Source organism: Hirundo rustica, chromosome 9, assembly GCF_015227805.2.
Source record: "Hirundo rustica isolate bHirRus1 chromosome 9, bHirRus1.pri.v3, whole genome shotgun sequence".
Lineage (NCBI taxonomy): Eukaryota > Metazoa > Chordata > Aves > Passeriformes > Hirundinidae > Hirundo > Hirundo rustica.
In genome coordinates this window covers 31,171,565-31,190,435 of record NC_053458.1, presented here as the reverse complement: position 1 = coordinate 31,190,435, position 18,871 = coordinate 31,171,565, and the positions used below count along the sequence as shown (strand labels likewise).

General features: G+C 44.1%; 1 protein-coding gene across 1 annotated transcript; it reads right to left on the bottom strand.

Moving 5' to 3' along the window:
• Positions 1–6,746: 6,746 nt before the first annotated feature.
• Positions 6,747–18,226, bottom strand: LOC120756511 (coiled-coil domain-containing protein 180-like). The gene is made up of 13 exons (XM_040072991.2): positions 18,118–18,226; positions 17,209–17,447; positions 16,573–16,625; positions 14,173–14,272; positions 13,128–13,199; positions 12,254–12,320; positions 11,915–12,059; positions 11,396–11,556; positions 10,490–10,627; positions 9,383–9,494; positions 9,035–9,140; positions 8,367–8,505; positions 6,747–6,981 (listed from the first exon to the last, which is right to left on the bottom strand). The coding sequence occupies exons 2-13, from the start codon at positions 17,313–17,315 to the stop codon at positions 6,850–6,852; spliced, it is 1,332 nt and encodes a 443-aa protein (XP_039928925.1). The 5' UTR covers positions 17,316–17,447; positions 18,118–18,226; the 3' UTR covers positions 6,747–6,849.
• Between the last annotated feature and the right edge of the window lie 645 nt (positions 18,227–18,871).

Here is an 18,871-nt window from a genome sequence, read left to right as displayed (position 1 = left end):
AAAAGAAATTTTAGTATTTGTCTATAAATAGTGTAAATTAAATTACTTTCAGATTACTTTTATCACACCACAGTTCAGATAAACCACAAAAGCATAGGGAAAGCGTAAGAATTCAGGGAGAGGAGAACAATTATTTTACTGAATATTACAATAGAGAGTTAAGAAGAAGAAAGTATCCCTGGCACTGTACACAGGCACTGCACACTGGTGTATGAATGTGGGAACAGGAAGAACTGAATGTCATTATATTTATTACCAGAATTAGGACTAATGGTCATAACTGAATATTGGAAATGGAGTTTGTTCAGGAAGCCTAGGTAGGAAAAAAGACATACAAGGTAGAGAATGAGTGACAATATTTGATAATGGCAAAGAGGAAAAGAACAGCTCTAACTAGATTATATACAGGGGAAGAGAATAGTCCAAATCCAAAACACAGCCCCACACCAGCCACGAGGAAGAGAATTAATTCTACCATCCAAACCCACCAACGTACCAAGGGTCTACCACAACACAGAAGGCGGTCATGGAACCAATGGTCCATTGTGACACCGAGGGGCATCACGTGATCAAGGTGTCATTGAGACTCAGAGGGTCCTCATGGAACCAAGGGGCCATTGTGACACTACTGAACGTCAGGGAACCAAGGGTCTATTAAGACAACATAGAACCAAGGATTCTGAGGAGCCCAAGGGAACAAAGGGTTCATTGTGACACTTCAGGACATCATGTAACCAAGGTTCCATTGTGACACAGTGGAACCAGAGTTTCAATTGTGACACTGGGGAACCTCATGGAAGCAAGGGTCCATTATGGAAGCATGAGGACCATTGGGGTGCTGTGGGATCTCATTAAATTAAGTGTCCAGTGTGACACTGTGGGGCCTTACAGAACCAAAGGTCCATTGTGACATTTTGGAGCTTCATGGAACCCAGGAGACCATTATGACATTGCAGACTCCCCTGGAACCAAGGGGCCATTGTGACTCTGCAGGAAGTCATGGAACCAAGGGTCTACCGTGACACTGATGGTCCTCACAGAACCAAGGGCTCTTCGCTAAACAGCAGAGCCCCATGTACCTGAGGGCCATTTGTGACACTGCAGAACTTCATGGAACCACCAGACCAAAGTGATGCACTGGAGTCTCATGGAACCAGTGGTCTGTTGTGATGCAGAGGAGTCTTAGGGAACCAAGGGGCCATTGTTACACAGATGGGCACCATGTAACTAAGGGTGCATTATGACACTGCAGAACCAGTGACAGCATTGTGACATCTCAGAACCTCAAAGAAACCACGTGTCTCATGTGACATTGCTACAACCCACTTCATTATAGAGGAGCAAAACAGAGCTGTCTGTGAATTGCAGAAAGGACTTCAGGTTTGAATATTCCCCGAAACAAGATTAAAATTCAAGCTAAGTTATATGTTGATAAGAAAAAAAAAAAATCTACTATCTTCACTTTAACTGTAAAAGGGGCAAAAAGAAAGGGAAAAGAAGATAAAAGCTGGAAAAGGTAAGATTACTTTAAAAGCATAGGTTAGTTTACCACCACACTTGCTGCATTTCCACCAAGATGGGAAAGGGGCAGGGGGAGGAAGGGTGAAACAGTTTTTGCCTTTTCTTTTTCTCTGCTGCTTGAAGTGGCTTTACCTGCATTTTCTGGTCTCAGGGCTGACAGCTTAGCTGGAATGCAGTCAGCTGCCTTCTGCAATGAAGATAAAGTGCATGATTCCTGCAGCTCATACCTGGCACTGGTACTCATGATTTCTCACCCCAGGGAGTGCAAGAGCAGGAAGTATTTTCCCAAAGATGGTGGAGTCTTGGCTCTTGGAGGCTTGTCTCAGTTTTGAGACAAATTTAAGATAAGACACTCTGCAATGAGCAGTCTCCTCTAAAGGGTTTTAACAATTCCCCTTCACCAACAGAAAATGAATACTAGTACAGGAAGGTGAAAAGAAAACAAAACCAACAGTTTATTAACAAGAGATTGCCTAAACAACTCACGCCCCACCCCACACAGACAGAGGAACAAGGACCCAAAAATGACCAGAAAATGGGGCAAACATTGAAGAAATACCTGTTCCTGACACATGGTGAGAGAGATAGTGCTGGCTCTCATGCTGAGGGAAATGGAACTTCAAGGCAGGAGTTCCAGGAGGAGGCAAAAACCTGGTAGGCTCTCTGGCACTGACCTCCTCTCCACAGCAGACGAAGCAGCTCAGCTGGAGTTTCTTGCTGTGCTTTCCCTCTCTGGCTTGGGGCTGGAATGGGGCAACTCTGCTCTTGCTGGTTCCCACTCCTCTTGTCTCAGACCAGCAGCTCTTTAGTTCACCTCAAGGCAGCTGAAAGATTCCTACGGCAGCTTCTCTGGGACAGGGAAGGGAAAAGCTTTTTGCCAGGGCCAAGAAAACCAAGACAGCCAAGCAAAACCAAGGTGCGCAGCATCATGGAACACCCGGCCAATGAGGCTTCAAAAATGCCCACCAAAAAGCCCAAAACTCCCCCCTCCCCCACACAGTCCCAGGCCTTAAAGGTAACAGCAACCATTTGGGGCCTAAAACAAGGAGGGGATCGGAGAGGAAACTCACGTTTGGCCAGAGTGAGTTTCTATCCCTCTTTCCCGCCTCCCTAGTTTAGCACAGGTTTTGCCTTCTGCTTTATGGACCTGTCTCACTTTAGAGACAAGTTCAGGAGAAAAACACTCTGGGATGAGTGTTTCCTCTAACAAAAAAGGGTTCCAACAATCTCTTTCTGCCAATAAGAGATTAATATCAGTGGATGAAAGTGATAAAACCCCAACTGTTCTTTGACAGTGTGCCAGCACAGAAAAAAACACCAAAACCTAAATATTGATTTATCAGACATTACTGCCAACTCCCCTAACACACACCCCCACACTGGAACAACAACAACAAAAAAAGCACCAGGGAAAGACAAAACAAAACCCACAATGTAGGGCACAATGTGGTAGGGAGAAAAAAACTGGTGCTGGCTCCTGACTCAGGGATGGGAAAACAAACCCCAAAGAATTCATGCAGCAGCTTGGGCAAAACAGATGGGAACCTGGTGAATCTCTGGCACGGGTCTCCTCTTCACAGCAGATGAAGCTGGTGGATTTGGTGTCCTTTCTTTGGTTTGCTCGGTGCTTCAGAGGCCTGGGGCCGGGATGGAGCAGCCCCTTACCTTCCCACTGGAACCTGACCAATTCATCTTCCATCAATCATCCTCTCTGATCTCAAACCAAAGTCAAACCATCCAATTCAAGGTAAAAAAAACCAAAAAACAAAACCAAACAAAAAACAACAACTGAAAAAAAAAAACCAAAAAAACAAACCAACAACAACAACAAAAAAAAACAAACCAAACCACAAAAAACCCCCAACACTGAAGGATTAGTGTTACAGTCTCAAAGGACAGGGAAAGGGAGAACCCCCCAACTTCTTGCTTAAGCTAACAAAACCCAAGCTAGCTAAGCAAAAAAAAAAAAGGAATCCATTCCACACAGCACTAAGGACACCTGGGCAGTGAGGATTAAAATAAAGCCCAAAGACCCCCAAGGCTCCTCCCCTCCCTGACTCACCTTAAAGTTACAGCAACCATTTCTGGGCATAGGACATGATCAGAGAATAGGAAACCACCCAAAGACAGCCCTGCAGAAGGACCCAAACAGGCTGGATTGATGGGCCAACACCAATGGCATGAGGGTGGTCAACAAGGCCAAGTACCAGATCCCCACACTTTGTCTACAATAAGCCCCTGCAGCTCCCAGCTGGGCCAGAGTGACTGGAAAGGGCCCATCAAGAAAGGCCCTGGAGGTCCTGGTGCCAATGGCTGGATGGGAGCCCAGGTGTGCCCAGATGGGCAAGAGGCCAGTGGCCCCTGGCCTGTGCCAGCTATGGTGTGGCCACAGGCCCAGGGCAGCGGCTGTGCCCTGTGCTGGCACTGCTGAGGGACTTTGAGTGTCCAGTTCTGGGCCCTCATGGCCAGAGAGACACTGAGGGGCTGAAGCAAGTCCTAGAAGAGCAATGAAACTCATGAAGAATCTGAAGTGCCTGTGTTATGAAGAATGGCGGAGTGAGCTGGGGTTTCGCATGCAGAAGAGGCGCAGGGGTGACCTTAATGCCCTTTACAACTCCCTGACAGCAGTGTGGCCAGGCAGGGGGTGGGCTCTGCTCCCAAGTAGGCAGTGAGAGCACAAAGGGACATCTTAAGCTACGACAGGCAAGGCTTAGGTTGTTAATTAGGAAGAAATTCTTCTCAGACAGGGTGATTAGATATTGGAATGGGCTGCCCAAGGAGGTAGGGGAGCCTTCCCCACGCCTCTCCACTGTCTTCCCTTGCCTTTCCTTGCTAAAAGTCAAGGGAGGGATAGGCAAGGCAAGATAAGGGACATGTAGGCAAGGCAAGAAAGAAAAGATGGAGTAGGCAAAGAAATGGAGGTGTAGGAAAGGCAAGGGAGGGACAAGCAAGGCAAAGCAATGGAACATTAAGCAGCTCATAGCAAGGAACGGGGGAGGAAGGCAAAACAAGGCAAGGCAAAGCAGTGGCAAGGCAAGGGAAAGGTGAGCGAGGCAAGGGAGTGGTATGGCAAAGGAGGGGCAACACAATGGAGGGGCAAGGTAAAGCCAGCCAAGAGAGGGGAAAGGGATGGATGGGCAAGGGAGGGCAGAGGCAAGGCAAAGAAGCAGCAAGGGAGAAGCCAGAGAGAGGCAAGGCAAGGCAATGGAGAGTAGGGAAGACAAGGGCAAGGAAAGGCAAAACAATGCAGGAACAAGGCAAGGAAGGCAAAACAATGAAGGGACAAGGCAAGGGAGAAGTGTCTTGGTTTAAAAGATAAATGCATGCCAAGGCAGGTGGGAATCATCCTGGAATGGAAAGAAGACCTCTCCCTCCAAATTACTGTAACTTCAACATTATCAGACATCCAGGCAAAAATGTAGGAAACAGAATAACAGTTATTTACTAGGAAAAAACTCCAACCTATCAAGGGAATACCGTTTTTCCCTCGTTGGTGTAGTTCTGATGGGCAGGGGGTGCTGGCACACGTTGGGAAACAGAGGCTGCAATGGCTCCATCGCAGCCGGCAGTAGAGCTGGCAGCTCCGGTGCAGCAAAAGCTGCAGTGATCCTCTCACAGCCAGCACAGGGAGGGAAGAAAGAAAATTGCTCCTCCTGCAAATTCACACGGGCAGCAGCTGGTCTTGGCACCGCCAACAGCAGCAGGCACAAGCTGGGGGAGGTAGCCAGGGCTCGATCATGGTCCTGAGCTACTGTGTAGAAAGAGATGTGGCTGAGACTGCCCGGCTCCAAGCAGCACACCGAACAACTGCTCTGGATCCCCCAGCAAAAGAAGGACCGAAGGAACCAGCTGCAGCCAGGTCTCGGCTCAGACCTTTCACAGCACCAAACCCCAACTCCTGAAAAACCCTAAGAGGAAAAGCCCATCCCCCCCAGCCAAAACTCCCCAACTCCAAAACTTGACTGGAATGCCAGGGCCATCGGCCACTTCCTTTTGTGCCTTGATCACTGGCTATTCACCCAGAAAGCCGCCTCTCCCCCTTCCAGGGTCTCCCTGATAACAATGGGAAGAAATTCACTGAGAAAACTAAACTCAGGTCAAGGAGCAAAGTGAGGAGGAATAAGGCAAAGAAGGGGCAAGAGGAGGACAGGGAGGGGCAATGCCATGGAGGGGGCAAGGTGAGGTAAGGCAAGGAAAAGTCAAACAAGGGAGGGGCAAAACAAGGCAAGGACAGGCAAGAGAAGGGCAACGAAAGGAAAGGCAACAGCAAGTTAAGGCAAGGCAAAGAAAGGAAAGAGCAGGGGTTGGCAAGGCAAGGGATAGGCAAAGGAAGGCTAAGGGAGAAGCAAGGGAGGGCAAAGGTAATGGAGGGGGCACAGAAGGCAAGGCAATAGAGAGGAAAGAAGGGGCAAAGGAGAGGCAAGGTAAGGGTGGGCAAGAAAGGGCAATGGAGGAGTAGGTAAGGCAAAGGAGGGGAAAGGCAAGAAAGCGAAGGGAAAGAGGAGTAAGGCAAGGGTGGAGCATGGGATGGGCAAAGAAAGGAAAGTGAATGCAAGGCAAGGGTGGGGCAAGATGGAGGCAAGGAAAGGCAAGGGTAGGTTAGAGAGACATGGTAAAGGAGGGTGAGGGCAGGCATAGAAGGGGCAAGTCAATGCAAGGCAGGAAAAGGGAGACAAAAGAGAAGGGGCAAAGGAGGAGAAAAGCATGGCAAGGAAAGTAAGGGGTAAGGAGAGGCAAAGCAAAGGAGGGGTAGGGAAGGAAAGGCATAGCAATGAGAAAATTGTAGGCAACACAAGGTAAAAGTAGGAGAGGCAAGGCAAGGAATGGGAAAGGTAGGCAAGCCAAAGCTTGCTGAACCAAGACAACATAAAATGTGTATCTTTTTCAGGCTGGCCATCTCCAATCAGAGGTCTCTGTGCAGAGGTGCTTGGGCACAGGGGCCTTGATGTAAGGCTGCTTAATTTGGGATAGTTCTCATTGGTGCATTGGAGAGTTTTCAGACCAAACCAGCTCACAGGGACAAAATTGCAACAAAATCCTGTAAACTCTGCTTATAAATTTGCATTAAGTACCCTTGCACAGAGGGTTCATGTGCACAAACACATGCAAAGGAAACACAGGTGGTTATGAAAATTGTAAAGATGAGTACAGTAATAGTCTTAAGACTGCATATGAGGAAACAAAAGTGGTAACATAGCAAAACAAACCAAAAGGCAAAAAGTAGCTTCTTTCAATGCAACAAATTAGTAAGATAAAAGAATAATATCAGTGACATTGGTACAAACTTGTCAATTTACACCAACAAAGCTCAGCAAAATTTGACTGATCTCAGAGGTAGAGTCGCTTTATCTTCCGGATAGATTCTTCCCACCAGTCATTCCAACGCTGAATTGCCAGCAGCTGAGCTGTACTTTCTTCCTTGATCTGGGCAAACATCTGTTCAACTTTGCTTTTGTATTTCTGTATAAAAAAACCCAACAATTAAGGACAAAATTAGTAGTGACAAAATACAATTTTATTTGTCTAAATCCTGATCCATTGTGTCAGAAGACTGCATAGAGGCCACTTATTTTTTGCCTTTGACAAGAGAACTATTGGAATAATTAACTATTATCTGTGTTCCTTTTAAAGACTTCTGAACTGAAATTATCAGCAATGTTTAAATTTTGCTAAAATGCAAGATCTTCATCTCACTTCCATTAGTTCCTAAGAGAAAGAGTTGCCTTCTCTCCAACACAGGAGAGAAGGTATGCATCTCCAACACAGGATGCACTTGAGCTCTTGCTGAAGCTTCTTAACTCAAAAGTATGGATTGAAGCATTACAAAAGCACTAAAATGTTATTTCCTCTAAGCAAACACTTGCAGGCTACCAGAAAAACCTCAAGGCACTTTAATATTCTTAAACAGTCCATGCTCCAAAACGTAAAGTACTGTATTTAATACAACACACATGCAGGAAAATACTCCTTCAGTGTGCATGCATTCTATATCCAACCATTTGTATCCAAATAACCACATTGCCTTCAAATCTGTACTGTAATCAGGTTCTTGGGCACCAAAACTAGATACATAAAACACACATGCAAATTGATACCTTTGATGGCATTTGCCATCATTGACAGTATAATTTACATTCCCCTATTAAAACCAGATACTTTTAAAAAGTTAATTTAGTTCAGTGGGAGTACAATTACTTCCAGGTCAGATGCATAAACACATCTCCAAGTAATTTAACATAAAAATATTCTCCTAACTGCTGAGCACTACTGTTTTGAAAGCCATTGTCTGTGCCAATCAGAGGCTCAGAGTCATCTGCATTCTTCTAACAGACTCAGTTGAAGAAAGAGTGATCGTTTTTGTGGTGGAAACAGTCATCTGTGACAGCTGCAGATGTAAGATAGGTATGAAGTATTTTACAGCTCTTCATCTTCTATGGAAAAATCAGCTTTTGTGATCCAAGGCTAGAGCTGTAGGCTTGAGAAAGAAAGGTGAATGAAATCAAGCAGGACTGGAATGGCACTGGGGCACAGCTGCTTTTAAACTGATGCTACCAAAAGGCAGTGTCCTGTTTCTGACACCATCCATGCTTCTCTGCTGAAACAATTCCCCTTTGTCATGTCTTTGAATGAGAGGACTCCCTGAGAAACCAACCCTGCATGCTTCTGACAGCATCACAAAGAAACGGACACGAGAAAGGATTTCTACACATGGATAATAGGGCCTTGAGATCTGCAAACACTGTGTATATTAAAAACTTACAACTAAGATTCTATTATTGTCTTCTTAAAAAACCAAACCCAAAACAGCAGCAGCCCACTCAAGACACTCTTCCCCACAGACCCACCTTATATGCAGCTTGTCTTGCATCCACTACTGCCAGATGGCCCAGGGTAGTCTTAGCTGTTGAAACTGATGCAGTTCCTCTGCAAAGAGTATAGTCTGGAGTGTCAGGAAGAGTAGTCTCAGGTATTCCTGGCCAACTCCTGTAAAAAAAAAAAACAACAAAACAATACAACTAAAAAACACACGAGAAAAAAAGTTAGAAAAGAGAACAGATCATATCTCATGTTACTTGTACTAAGGTGCTAAATGTTTTTTCTTTTTCCACAAAAGGTTTACCCTAAAACCATCTTTGTTTTGTAAAACCACCTTTTCTTTTAAAGCATCAGGATCTCTCCACAGTGTAGAGTTCATTCATTCTGAATGACAATACACAGACTATAGATCTGAATGTAATGAGCTGATAACTAGTGACAGCCAAGTGGCATAGCAATAGCAGTGACATGGTATTGTTTTACAATACTATATGTAATTCACTTTTATTTAGATCCATTGCAATTCTTTCTTTAAAATCATTACCCACTCAAACTACCCCATTGCTAGTTCAATAACATTAATAATAATGAGCACCAGTCTCAACGAGTGCAGCAAAAACTATGAGGACAGTTATCAGTTACTAGCTATCAGTTCAGAGCAGAGGAATTAGTAGTGTTCAGTATCTCCACATACTACCTCCTTCCTCGTTTGACTAACTGTTGAACTTTGGAGGTTCCTAGGGGAAGTCCAGCTTGTTTACAATGCATTACAGACGAAGTCTTCTCCGTAGGCATTTCAGTTTCTGGGAGGTAACAGAAGATAAGCTCAGCAGAAACCAAACAATGTCAGGAAAAACAAATGTTTTTGAGTAATTGTGCAGTTCAATGCTCTTCACACTCAAGAAATAGCTTTGCATGGTTTATTATGCAAATCTTTAAATTTAAAATACTACAGCATATCAAAGCCTCCTCTTCCTAGGGACAGACTGCTGCAATCTTTGACAAGGGAGAGGAGGCCTGAACAAGCAATATCTTCTTTTCTTACCTGCTACTTTTACATCATCAACAGTGATGGTTTCATCTAGTTCCAAGAGGAGCTTTTCAGTGAGGGCAGCCAGTGCAGAAAAAAAGCTCTGAGCACACTCAGCAGCACAATCCTGTTGCAACATTGAAGACAAGTAAGAAGAATTCCTTTGATAATTTTATCTCCTCTCCTTTTAACTTGGCTCTGAAAGGCTACACAAATATCAAACCCTGGCATTCTGCAGCAGCTGCAGATCAGAGACATAAGGCTCAAAATGGCACATTAAAGGGTCTCAAAGTGTCTCTGCAGTATTCTTAACACTGCCTGATTATCTAAAGTTCAAAAAAACTGTAGAGTATCGTGTATAGGTACCTAGTAGTTACACATTTGGGTTAAATGGGATAAAACAAGCTTCTAGCCAAAGAGAAGATCATTTTGGAATTCAGATACTTTGAGTGGAAATACTTAGCCCACATGTTATTCTAAGACCGGGTATTTGTGTTTCTGTGTCTGTATGCAGACCTAGGAGTAGGAGAGGATACTTTGGAGTTAAAAAGACATGTACTCTGTAGACAATGTAGAATTTGGAATAAGTGGCCTGAGAGAAATAAACAAAGGGCTTTAATGCTGGGGGAGCAACCTTCAATAAACCCGGGGGTCAGGAAGGGAATGATTCCTGAATGTCTCTTGTAAATTCAGCTTCTCTCAGTTCTTCATCTTGTGCAGAAAAGTGGCAATTATTTGCACTGAAGAAATGCACAGAGAAGAAACTCCTCCAGGCATCTGTTGTCTGGAAGTAAAAGGACTAACCAGAGGATGTCAACCACCACAGCCAATACTCCTACCCACCGTTTAGCTCAAAGCCAGCAGGTTCTACAAGTGATACATTGCAGAACTTTCTGTATTTTGTATCTAAGCACCTGTGTGTGTGCAGATATATTTATGTCTATATTGCTCTAATGCTGACTGTACATCACTTTAAAGTTTACCAATATATGAACAGGATTGCCTGAAACTGAAAAAATTCTCAAGTTTCCTTTGGATGAGAAGGAAAAACATACCCAAAATACACCCTTCCTTTCCAAATGCAACATTTAAGTTTACATTAAATAAAGGCTTTACAATTACCTGCAGCATCTTTGTGTTGAGGTGAACACCATCAGTTTGATCCTTTTGCCTTTTTATTTCCTCTTGGCACAAAGCCTCCAGCTGAAGGGAGTTATTTGGGTGTCCTAAGGAGTAATGTAATTTTCTTCGGTGCATAGTCTTTAAGGAAATATTTAAGAAAGAAATGTCTTCAGTAAAGAATGTATTGTGAGTCATAAAAAGGAAGAAGTAAAGAACAAACCTTTTCTATAAAGGTATTCAGAAAGACAAGGAAAATTGAGCTACTTCTTGGCTGTCTGGATATAAGTTTTGCAGTGCAATATGCACCTAATTGCATCTGGTCTCACTTTGGGATTAATTTTCAACAAAAAGACATCTCTTCCACCACGTGGTAAGTAACCTTTTTTTATACCTCTATATTTGTAATTCTTACCTTATTTTTAATATTCAGACAATCTCAAGACACCGTAGCATTTTCTGCATGATCTCTGTTATGATTCTGTTCTCAGTTCTGATATTACTTGACAAAATATGCCTCTTTTATGAATGATGGAAAACAATAGCATTCCATTATCCCTACACCATAGTTCTTACAAAGGAGTGCAGTAGGAGCTGTCTGGCCATACCACAAGGTCACAGCCCTCCCAGAGCTGGCAATCCAAGTGTAAGATGACAGGCAGAGCTGAGAAGGTTCAAAAGAGGCAGCCCAGTGCTGGAAACCGGGAGAGAAGGGATAGAGTTCCACTAAATACAAAGCTTCCAGGAGAGCTAAGGAGACTAACTGCAAACACAGAAACCACATCTGTGCTCAGCTCAGCAGAGAGTGATGAAGCAAACAGTGAAAATGAGAAAAATAAAGTGTTATCAATGTGATGCACTTAGCACTGGTTACACTTAAAAGAATTCCAGTATGTCCATGACACATACCTTCACATCCTCCCACTCTCTCAGCTGTCTGTTGAAGAGATGCTGAATATGACCAGTAGAAGAGCTGAGTTTCTGCTCATGTACTTTTAAAAGACTTTCCACGACCAGCTGGGAAACAGAAGAGAGCTCCTCCTCAAACCACTTCAGCTGATCCCGAAATTCTTTTTAGAAAACACAGGGTGCGTATATGACACAAACAACCTGGAATTTTCTCTCACAAAGATTCTGTCCCTGGCATTCCTTTTTCTAGGTGCAATGCTTTGAGAAACATATGCTTGCTCAAAGATTGGCTTGGTAAAGGTCTTTTAACTTAGTCAGGTGCCCTTCTGCTACACTCTTTGTAGCTAATAATACATAAGAAAGAGTATTGGCTCAATTTCCAGTAAAGTCAACTGGAGTTTTTCCACTGAGTGTGATGGATCACAACAACAACATAATTCTTGGTCACTGCAATTTTCAGCTTACATACTGAAAAACTACATACACAAGAAAATGCAAATCTTAACTGAACAAATTTACCTCTAAGACAGAAATTATAGTAATCATCTGTGTGCCTTTGGTATGACAGTAGTTTCAGTCTGAGCATTTCTGCCCAACGTTCAAATGTGTCTGGAAGATCTTCAAGCATTCCTATCTGAGTATTCTTCTTGTCTCCATAGAACTCCTACAGAAGGGAAAGGTAAAGCAGAAAAAGTGCTGATAACACATTTAAACATGTCACAACTAGGTATATAACAGCAGGAGAAGAAAGGAAAATTTTTGGACGGTCTGCCAAACGTTGAAAGAATCAACTTATTTCTCTGACACAGGAGTACACCTATGAAAGCAGAATTGACTAAGAACATGACATTTCCTTACCTCACCAAGGCAGAGCAAGGTGTCGCTACCCTTCCAGAGAATATTCATAATAATCGTCTTAAAAGTACTGAAAACAAACAAAAAATAATTAAAATTTGATCACACGGTTAAATAATCACACTGGCAACATTCACTTGTTTTCAAGTCTTTTGTTCAGTTTAATTTTAGTATGTTTTTCAGAGCGTACACAAACAAATATTCAGAATGCTGAAGAACCTTCCCCCACATTAGCACAGATTCTCTTCAGATGCAGCCAGGACAAGGAGCTATTGTAATTGCTCACTGGAGAGCACTGCCACTTCACTGTCACAAAAAAGCAATCTTAGCCAAAGTCCTGTGCCCGAAGTGTTTACCATGTATTTCAGATAAAGCAAAAAATTTGAAGGTGGGTCTAGCTGTTTACTGGAATTATTTTGAAACACAATATGGAATAAAATTCCCAAACACTTGAACATCTTAAGCATTAATTTAAATAGCTTTGTATGGCATGTACAAAATATCTCAGTTCTACAGAGTACAGCTGCACATATCAAGAAACAATATGATCATTTTCTTAGAGAAGGGGAATGGAACCTGTTTGCTCCTTGTTTATTCCTATTAATGGAATATTGAGCACAAGAATGAAGATATAAAACGTAGTAGTCTTCTTAGGTGAGATAATAATAAAGAGGATATTTTACATTCCCCACCCACCTCTTATAAATGTGGCTCCAATAAGACCCCCCACTTCAGACATTAGACAGAGTGAACCTTGTATCTTCACTCTTATTACACTGCAAAAAGGAACTGCTCTGGACAGATAAGACAGACACACACATATATACACAGAGGATTTTGAGAGGTTAACTTCTTGTTCTGGAAATAAACTACTTACTCTGAGTTTGCAGGCTTCTTTCCAAATATCTGGGGTCTCTCGTCCCTTGTAAGAGATTTTCTGCCTTTTTCACTGGAAAGGAAAAACATTAATTTAAAACCATCCACATTATGTTTTTCTTCTCTTGCTGATTATTTGAGCTAATCAGTCATACAACAAACACGAAACTGAAGAAAAATTAGAAAAAAATTAACTGTAGAACTAGTATTCCATGTGTCCTGGTTCTGGCCAGGACAGGGTTTATTTCTGCAGTAGCTAGGAGGGGGCATGGCCAGGACCTGGAGGTTAGTTATTCTCTATCAACTCTCATCATTGTGGGGGTGGGTGGAAGGTCCCCGCTGTTGGGGAATGTGGTGGCAGTCAGGTACTGTTCAGGGGTTTCCTCGTGGTGAGCATTCACATGTGAATTGCTTGCCTCTCTTGTACACTTTGCTATTAACATTGCTGCTGTTACTTTTTTTTTTTTTTTTAATCTCATTGCAGTTTCTAGCAAATTGTTCTTATCTCAACCTTTTTGTGCCTCCAATTTTCCTCTCCAGCTGCTGCAGGGAAAGGGGAGTGAGCATCAGCACATGGTTTGGAGTGTTTTGGCAGGAGCACAAAAATGGGGAATACCATTCCCAAAGCATGACAATATAAAGACAGTATTTTGATGGAAAAAGATTCTCTGAAATCTCTTCAAAAGTTTTTTGTTTTTTCACTATTACAGTAGCTCTTTTCTGTGGACTAAGCTGAAGACAAACTATTTAGACACACCTGAAAATTCAGCCACAATGATTTAAGGGTTAGTCTGTATTTCAGTAACTTCAAGATACAAAATGGTAGCAGATGACGGAGAAAAAGAATAATATTTTTCCAGTCAAAATCTGGGGAAAAAAGATGATCACGTGGACATTAACAGGTAAGAGATTCCAAGTGATAAGCAGTAGATGGGAAGAAGGCAAATACAAACAAGCAGTAAGAATCTTTCAATGAATAGACAAAGTTTAGGTAAATTCTTGCACAGGAATATTTTAAGTGGAACTCCTCCTTTTAGGGGTCTCACCGTTTTTTTGGCTTTGTTTCATCCCGAGATGACCTCTTGCTAGTAGACTTCTGAGAATGTGCATCAGAAAACTTCTTCTTTACTGGGCGAAGAACTGCTTCTAGTTAACAAGGAAAGAAGAAGAATATTGCATAAATGGCAACTGAGGCGCTTCTTATATGCATATATATTTTGTATTCTTATTTCTATAACATTTCCTTACAAAATAGAGGGGACAACTACAGGAACAATCATCTCTGTCACACAGGCCTGAAGTAACCCAGCAGTGGCAACAGCAAGAAAGGTTACGTGGTGGGGCATGAGTACAGGAATGTCACAGAAAATACATGGTAGATGGAGGAGGTTTAAAGCAAATTGAAGGCAGGTCAATAAAGAGAACAAATGGGCTACATTCACAGTCCCAGTGGTCACAGGATGTTGTTGTCATTAAGATAGCCAACGGCACTCAAGAGTGCTTCTTTAAAAACTTCAGGAGACCTCAAGCACTAGTACCACATTGTCTAAAAAGTCTTTTTTCTACCTTTTCTACATTGCAGTCCCATGAGCAACCCCACACAGCTCTGGCCATTTCTCTCTTTCCTCTGCATCTGCAGCTCACCGCTTCCCGTCCCTCACACGGCCACCTCACGCTCTGCGTCACTTGGACCGTGTCTCACCCATCCTGCCCCTTACACAGCCTCCTGTCCCCTTCCTCCTCTCACCACGGCCTCCTGTCCCCTTCCTCCTCGCACCACGGCCTCCTGCCCCCTTCCTCCTCGCACCACGGCCTCCTGCCCCCTTCCTCCTCGCACCACGGCCTCCTGCCCCCTTCCTCCTCGCACCACGGCCTCCTGTCCCCTTCCTCCTCGCACCACGGCCTCCTGCCCCCTTCCTCCTCGCACCACGGCCTCCTGCCCCCTTCCTCCTCGCACCACGGCCTCCTGCCCCCTTCCTCCTCGCACCACGGCCTCCTGCCCCCTTCCTCCTCGCACCACGGCCTCCTGCCCCCTTCCTCCTCGCACCACGGCCTCCTGCCCCCTTCCTCCTCGCACCACGGCCTCCTGCCCCCTTCCTCCTCGCACCACGGCCTCCTGCCCCCTTCCTCCTCGCACCACGGCCTCCTGCCCCCTTCCTCCTCGCACCACGGCCTCCTGCCCCCTTCCTCCTCGCACCACGGCCTCCTGCCCCCTTCCTCCTCGCACCACGGCCTCCTGCCCCCTTCCTCCTCGCACCACGGCCTCCTGCCCCCGTCCTCCTCGCACCACGGCCCTCCTGCCCCCTTCCTCCTCGCACCACGGCCTCCTGCCCCCTTCCTCCTCGCACCACGGCCTCCTGCCCCCTTCCTCCTCGCACCACGGCCTCCTGCCCCCTTCCTCTCCTCGCACCACGGCCTCCTGCCCCCTTCCTCCTCGCACCACGGCCTCCTGTCCCCTTCCTCCTCGCACACCACGGCCTCCTGCCCCCTCCTCCTCGCACCACGGCCTCCTGCCCCCTTCCTCCTCGCACCACGGCCTCCTGCCCCCTTCCTCCTCTCGCCACGGCCTCCTGCCCCCTTCCTCCTCTCGCCACGGCCTCCTGCCCCCTTCCTCCTCTCGCCACGGCCGCCTGTCCCCTTCCTCCTCTCGCCACGGCCTCCTGCCCCCTTCCTCCTCACACCACGGCCTCCTGTCCCCTTCCTCCTCTCGCCACGGCCTCCTGCCCCCTTCCTCCTCTCGCCACGGCCTCCTGTCCCCTTCCTCCTCGCACCACGGCCTCCTGTCCCCTTCCTCCTCTCACCACGGCCTCCTGTCCCCTTCCTCCTCGCACCACGGCCTCCTGTCCCGCAAACCCCGACTGACCACTCCACCTCTCACTCACTCTTTTATCGGCACAGCTGTGAGGGCAAGGCTGATCCCACTCGTGGGTAATTAACTCAGCTGCAACACATCACGGGCAGGAGTGCCCCCAGCACCATCTCCCTCTGATCCCCCACATTGGAGCTTGCAAATGTGCAAACTTTGGAAATGGCTAGAGGAGTCAAGGCCTGCAGAAGAGAGATGAGGATATGGGAACGCTAGGTAGGGAGCATCTGGGGTTACCTCTGTGCTCACCTTTGAGTAGATGATAATACACTGTAAGAAGAATCCCTGATTCCCTCTACATTTCATCATTTCTGCTCTACTTCTTTTCTCAACCCTGTTTCCCTTTTGCTATCACAGTTACTGTTTATAACATTATCTCATTCTGCAGCTTTCATTGCTTTAGGAGCCCAAAATCATCTTAATCTAAGTAAAGATGTTCAGGAAAAGAGTTGAGAAGTACAACTATCTCAGATTTCCTAGCACAGAAGCCACTGGCCTGGACCATTCTAGACCTGTGCAGTAAAATGCCAGGCAATACAGTTAAGATGAAAAGAAAATGTTAAAAGAAATACAGGCCCACCTGGATCATTTGTCCTCTGGCTTGGGTCTTGGGATTTTTTTGATGGGTCAAATCTGGGAAAAAAAAAAAAAAAAAAAAAAAAGCTAAGTACTACTGAAAATCCTATAATTTTATGTTCTATATTACATACCAAACTAGGCAAGTTCTCTGTCTCTATCCTGTGCTAAATTTCTGAGATCACGTTTAACAGATAGGGTAACTTTTATAACTGACAGTGTATATAGAAGGAATTTCATGGGACTGATTGTTTAACTGGAATTTTAGAATTTCTACAAGCAAAACTGCATTAAAATACTATTTGTAAATCAAACATTTGTCATACTCTTCATTTTACACTTTGTATATTCAGTCAACTACGTAGCAGGTAATCACCTTTTAACTAAAATAAGGCTCTAAAATTAAATATCTAAAATTTATCATTGTATACTAGATGTCACTACTCACAAAGGGGTATTTTTGGCTATGAGAAATCTTGGTTTTAAAAAGAAAGCAGTCTCAGTTAGACTAATTTTTGAAGTTAGACTAATCAGAAAATATGTTGTATTACCTATGAACAGTTTATTCACTAGTTCTGGGCAAAGAAAATATAAATAAAGACAAGGACAGAAAAATACCTTTAGGCAAACAAGTACTTACCCAGCTAAATTTTTGATAACATTTATTGCCAAGTCATTAAATACTGATGTATCCATCCTGCTTGGATTTAACAAAGGGAATTTGTCAGGATCCAGTCCCATCACCATCCTTTTGCTCTCATCTCTGAGACTCTGTTTTGGAACAGCAGGAGCAATGACACCTTGTAACCTCCCAGCCTCATCAGGAGTGGGGAAATCCTCTTGCAAAGTCCCATCTGTGCCAGGAGTGGTGAAGTCCTTCTGAAATGGGAAGAAAAATGAAGCCCTGCAGACCGTAGCAGGCAGTTAATGAAAGCATTCCATGTAATGACTGTCTACTAAGGCAGATTTTCCAAACAGACAATATCCTGCTTCACAGGCTGAAATAAATTTTATGTCATTCTAACAGCAATGTTGTTACAGCTATACAGCTCTAAAACACCTCAAAGCAGTTAAGAGTATGTTCCCATCATAAACAGTATTAAAGGATATACTGTCAAAACAATGATCCACCGAGATTACAAAATAAAGACAGGCTTTCCAGCAAAGGGAGGAAAGAAAACACAACCCATTTGATATAAAGAAAATCCCTTCAGGACACATTTGGGATTTTTTAAATAAATAATTTAAAGAAACCTGTGAAATATGTGCCTCTGAATAGTGCTACACCTCGAAAACAAACTCTTGTGAAGAACTGAGCAACGCAATGAAATGCCACATTATCTCTTCAGCATTTTGTAAACTTGGTGATTTATTCAGCCTCTTAAAAAGGCTGCCCTAATGTTACAGTGCCTTTGATCTCTCGGCATAATGCAGACTCCGCTTTCATTTGAAAATTTGAAGCACAAATTCTGAAAAGCCATTAAAACATGTACACATGAAAATTCTCTAACTATTAAACAAAATACAGAGAATGTGAACATTATCTTACAGTGGTATTTAGGATCTTAGCTTTTACTAAGAAGCAGTCAAGATACTTGCTCCTTTTTTTCAGCTCATTCAACACCTCTCTGGAAAAATCATATAACTCTTCAGAAGTTAAAGCCTGAAAGATACAGTAATACAAATGGGATTTACTAAACTAACTCTTCTAACCTTTTCAAACATGTTGACTCCTGCAAACAACATTATTTGCCTCTGTTCTGTCACTAGTTTATGTACACATACATGGAAGCAATGAGATTGTATAAGAGGCTGAGGTTTTGGTTTGGCAAACAGGAAGACAGGTAGCGACTGTCCCAAAAGGACTGTTGTGGTTTTAAACCCAGCTGGAAATTAGGCACCACACGGCTCAACCCTCCTTCTCTCCCTCCTTGCCCTGGTGGAATGTGGAAAAGAATCAAAAGAAAACTTGTATGTTGAGATAAGAACAGTTTAAGAATTGAAAGTAAAGTGAAATACAGTGATAATGGTAAATAATAATGATAATAAAAAGTGAAAAACAAGTGATGCACAATGCCATTGCTCAGCACCTGCTGACCAATGCCAGACCCCCTTCCTGAACCCAGACTGGCCCTTCTGCGTAACTCCCCCAGTTTATAGACTGCACATGACATTCCATGGGCTGGAATATCCCTTTGGCCACTTTGGGTCACCTGTCTCAGCTACGCTCCCTCCCAGTTTCCTTTGTGAACCTCCTCAGTGGCAGAGCAGGAGACAAGGGAAAAAAAGTCCTTGACTTAGGA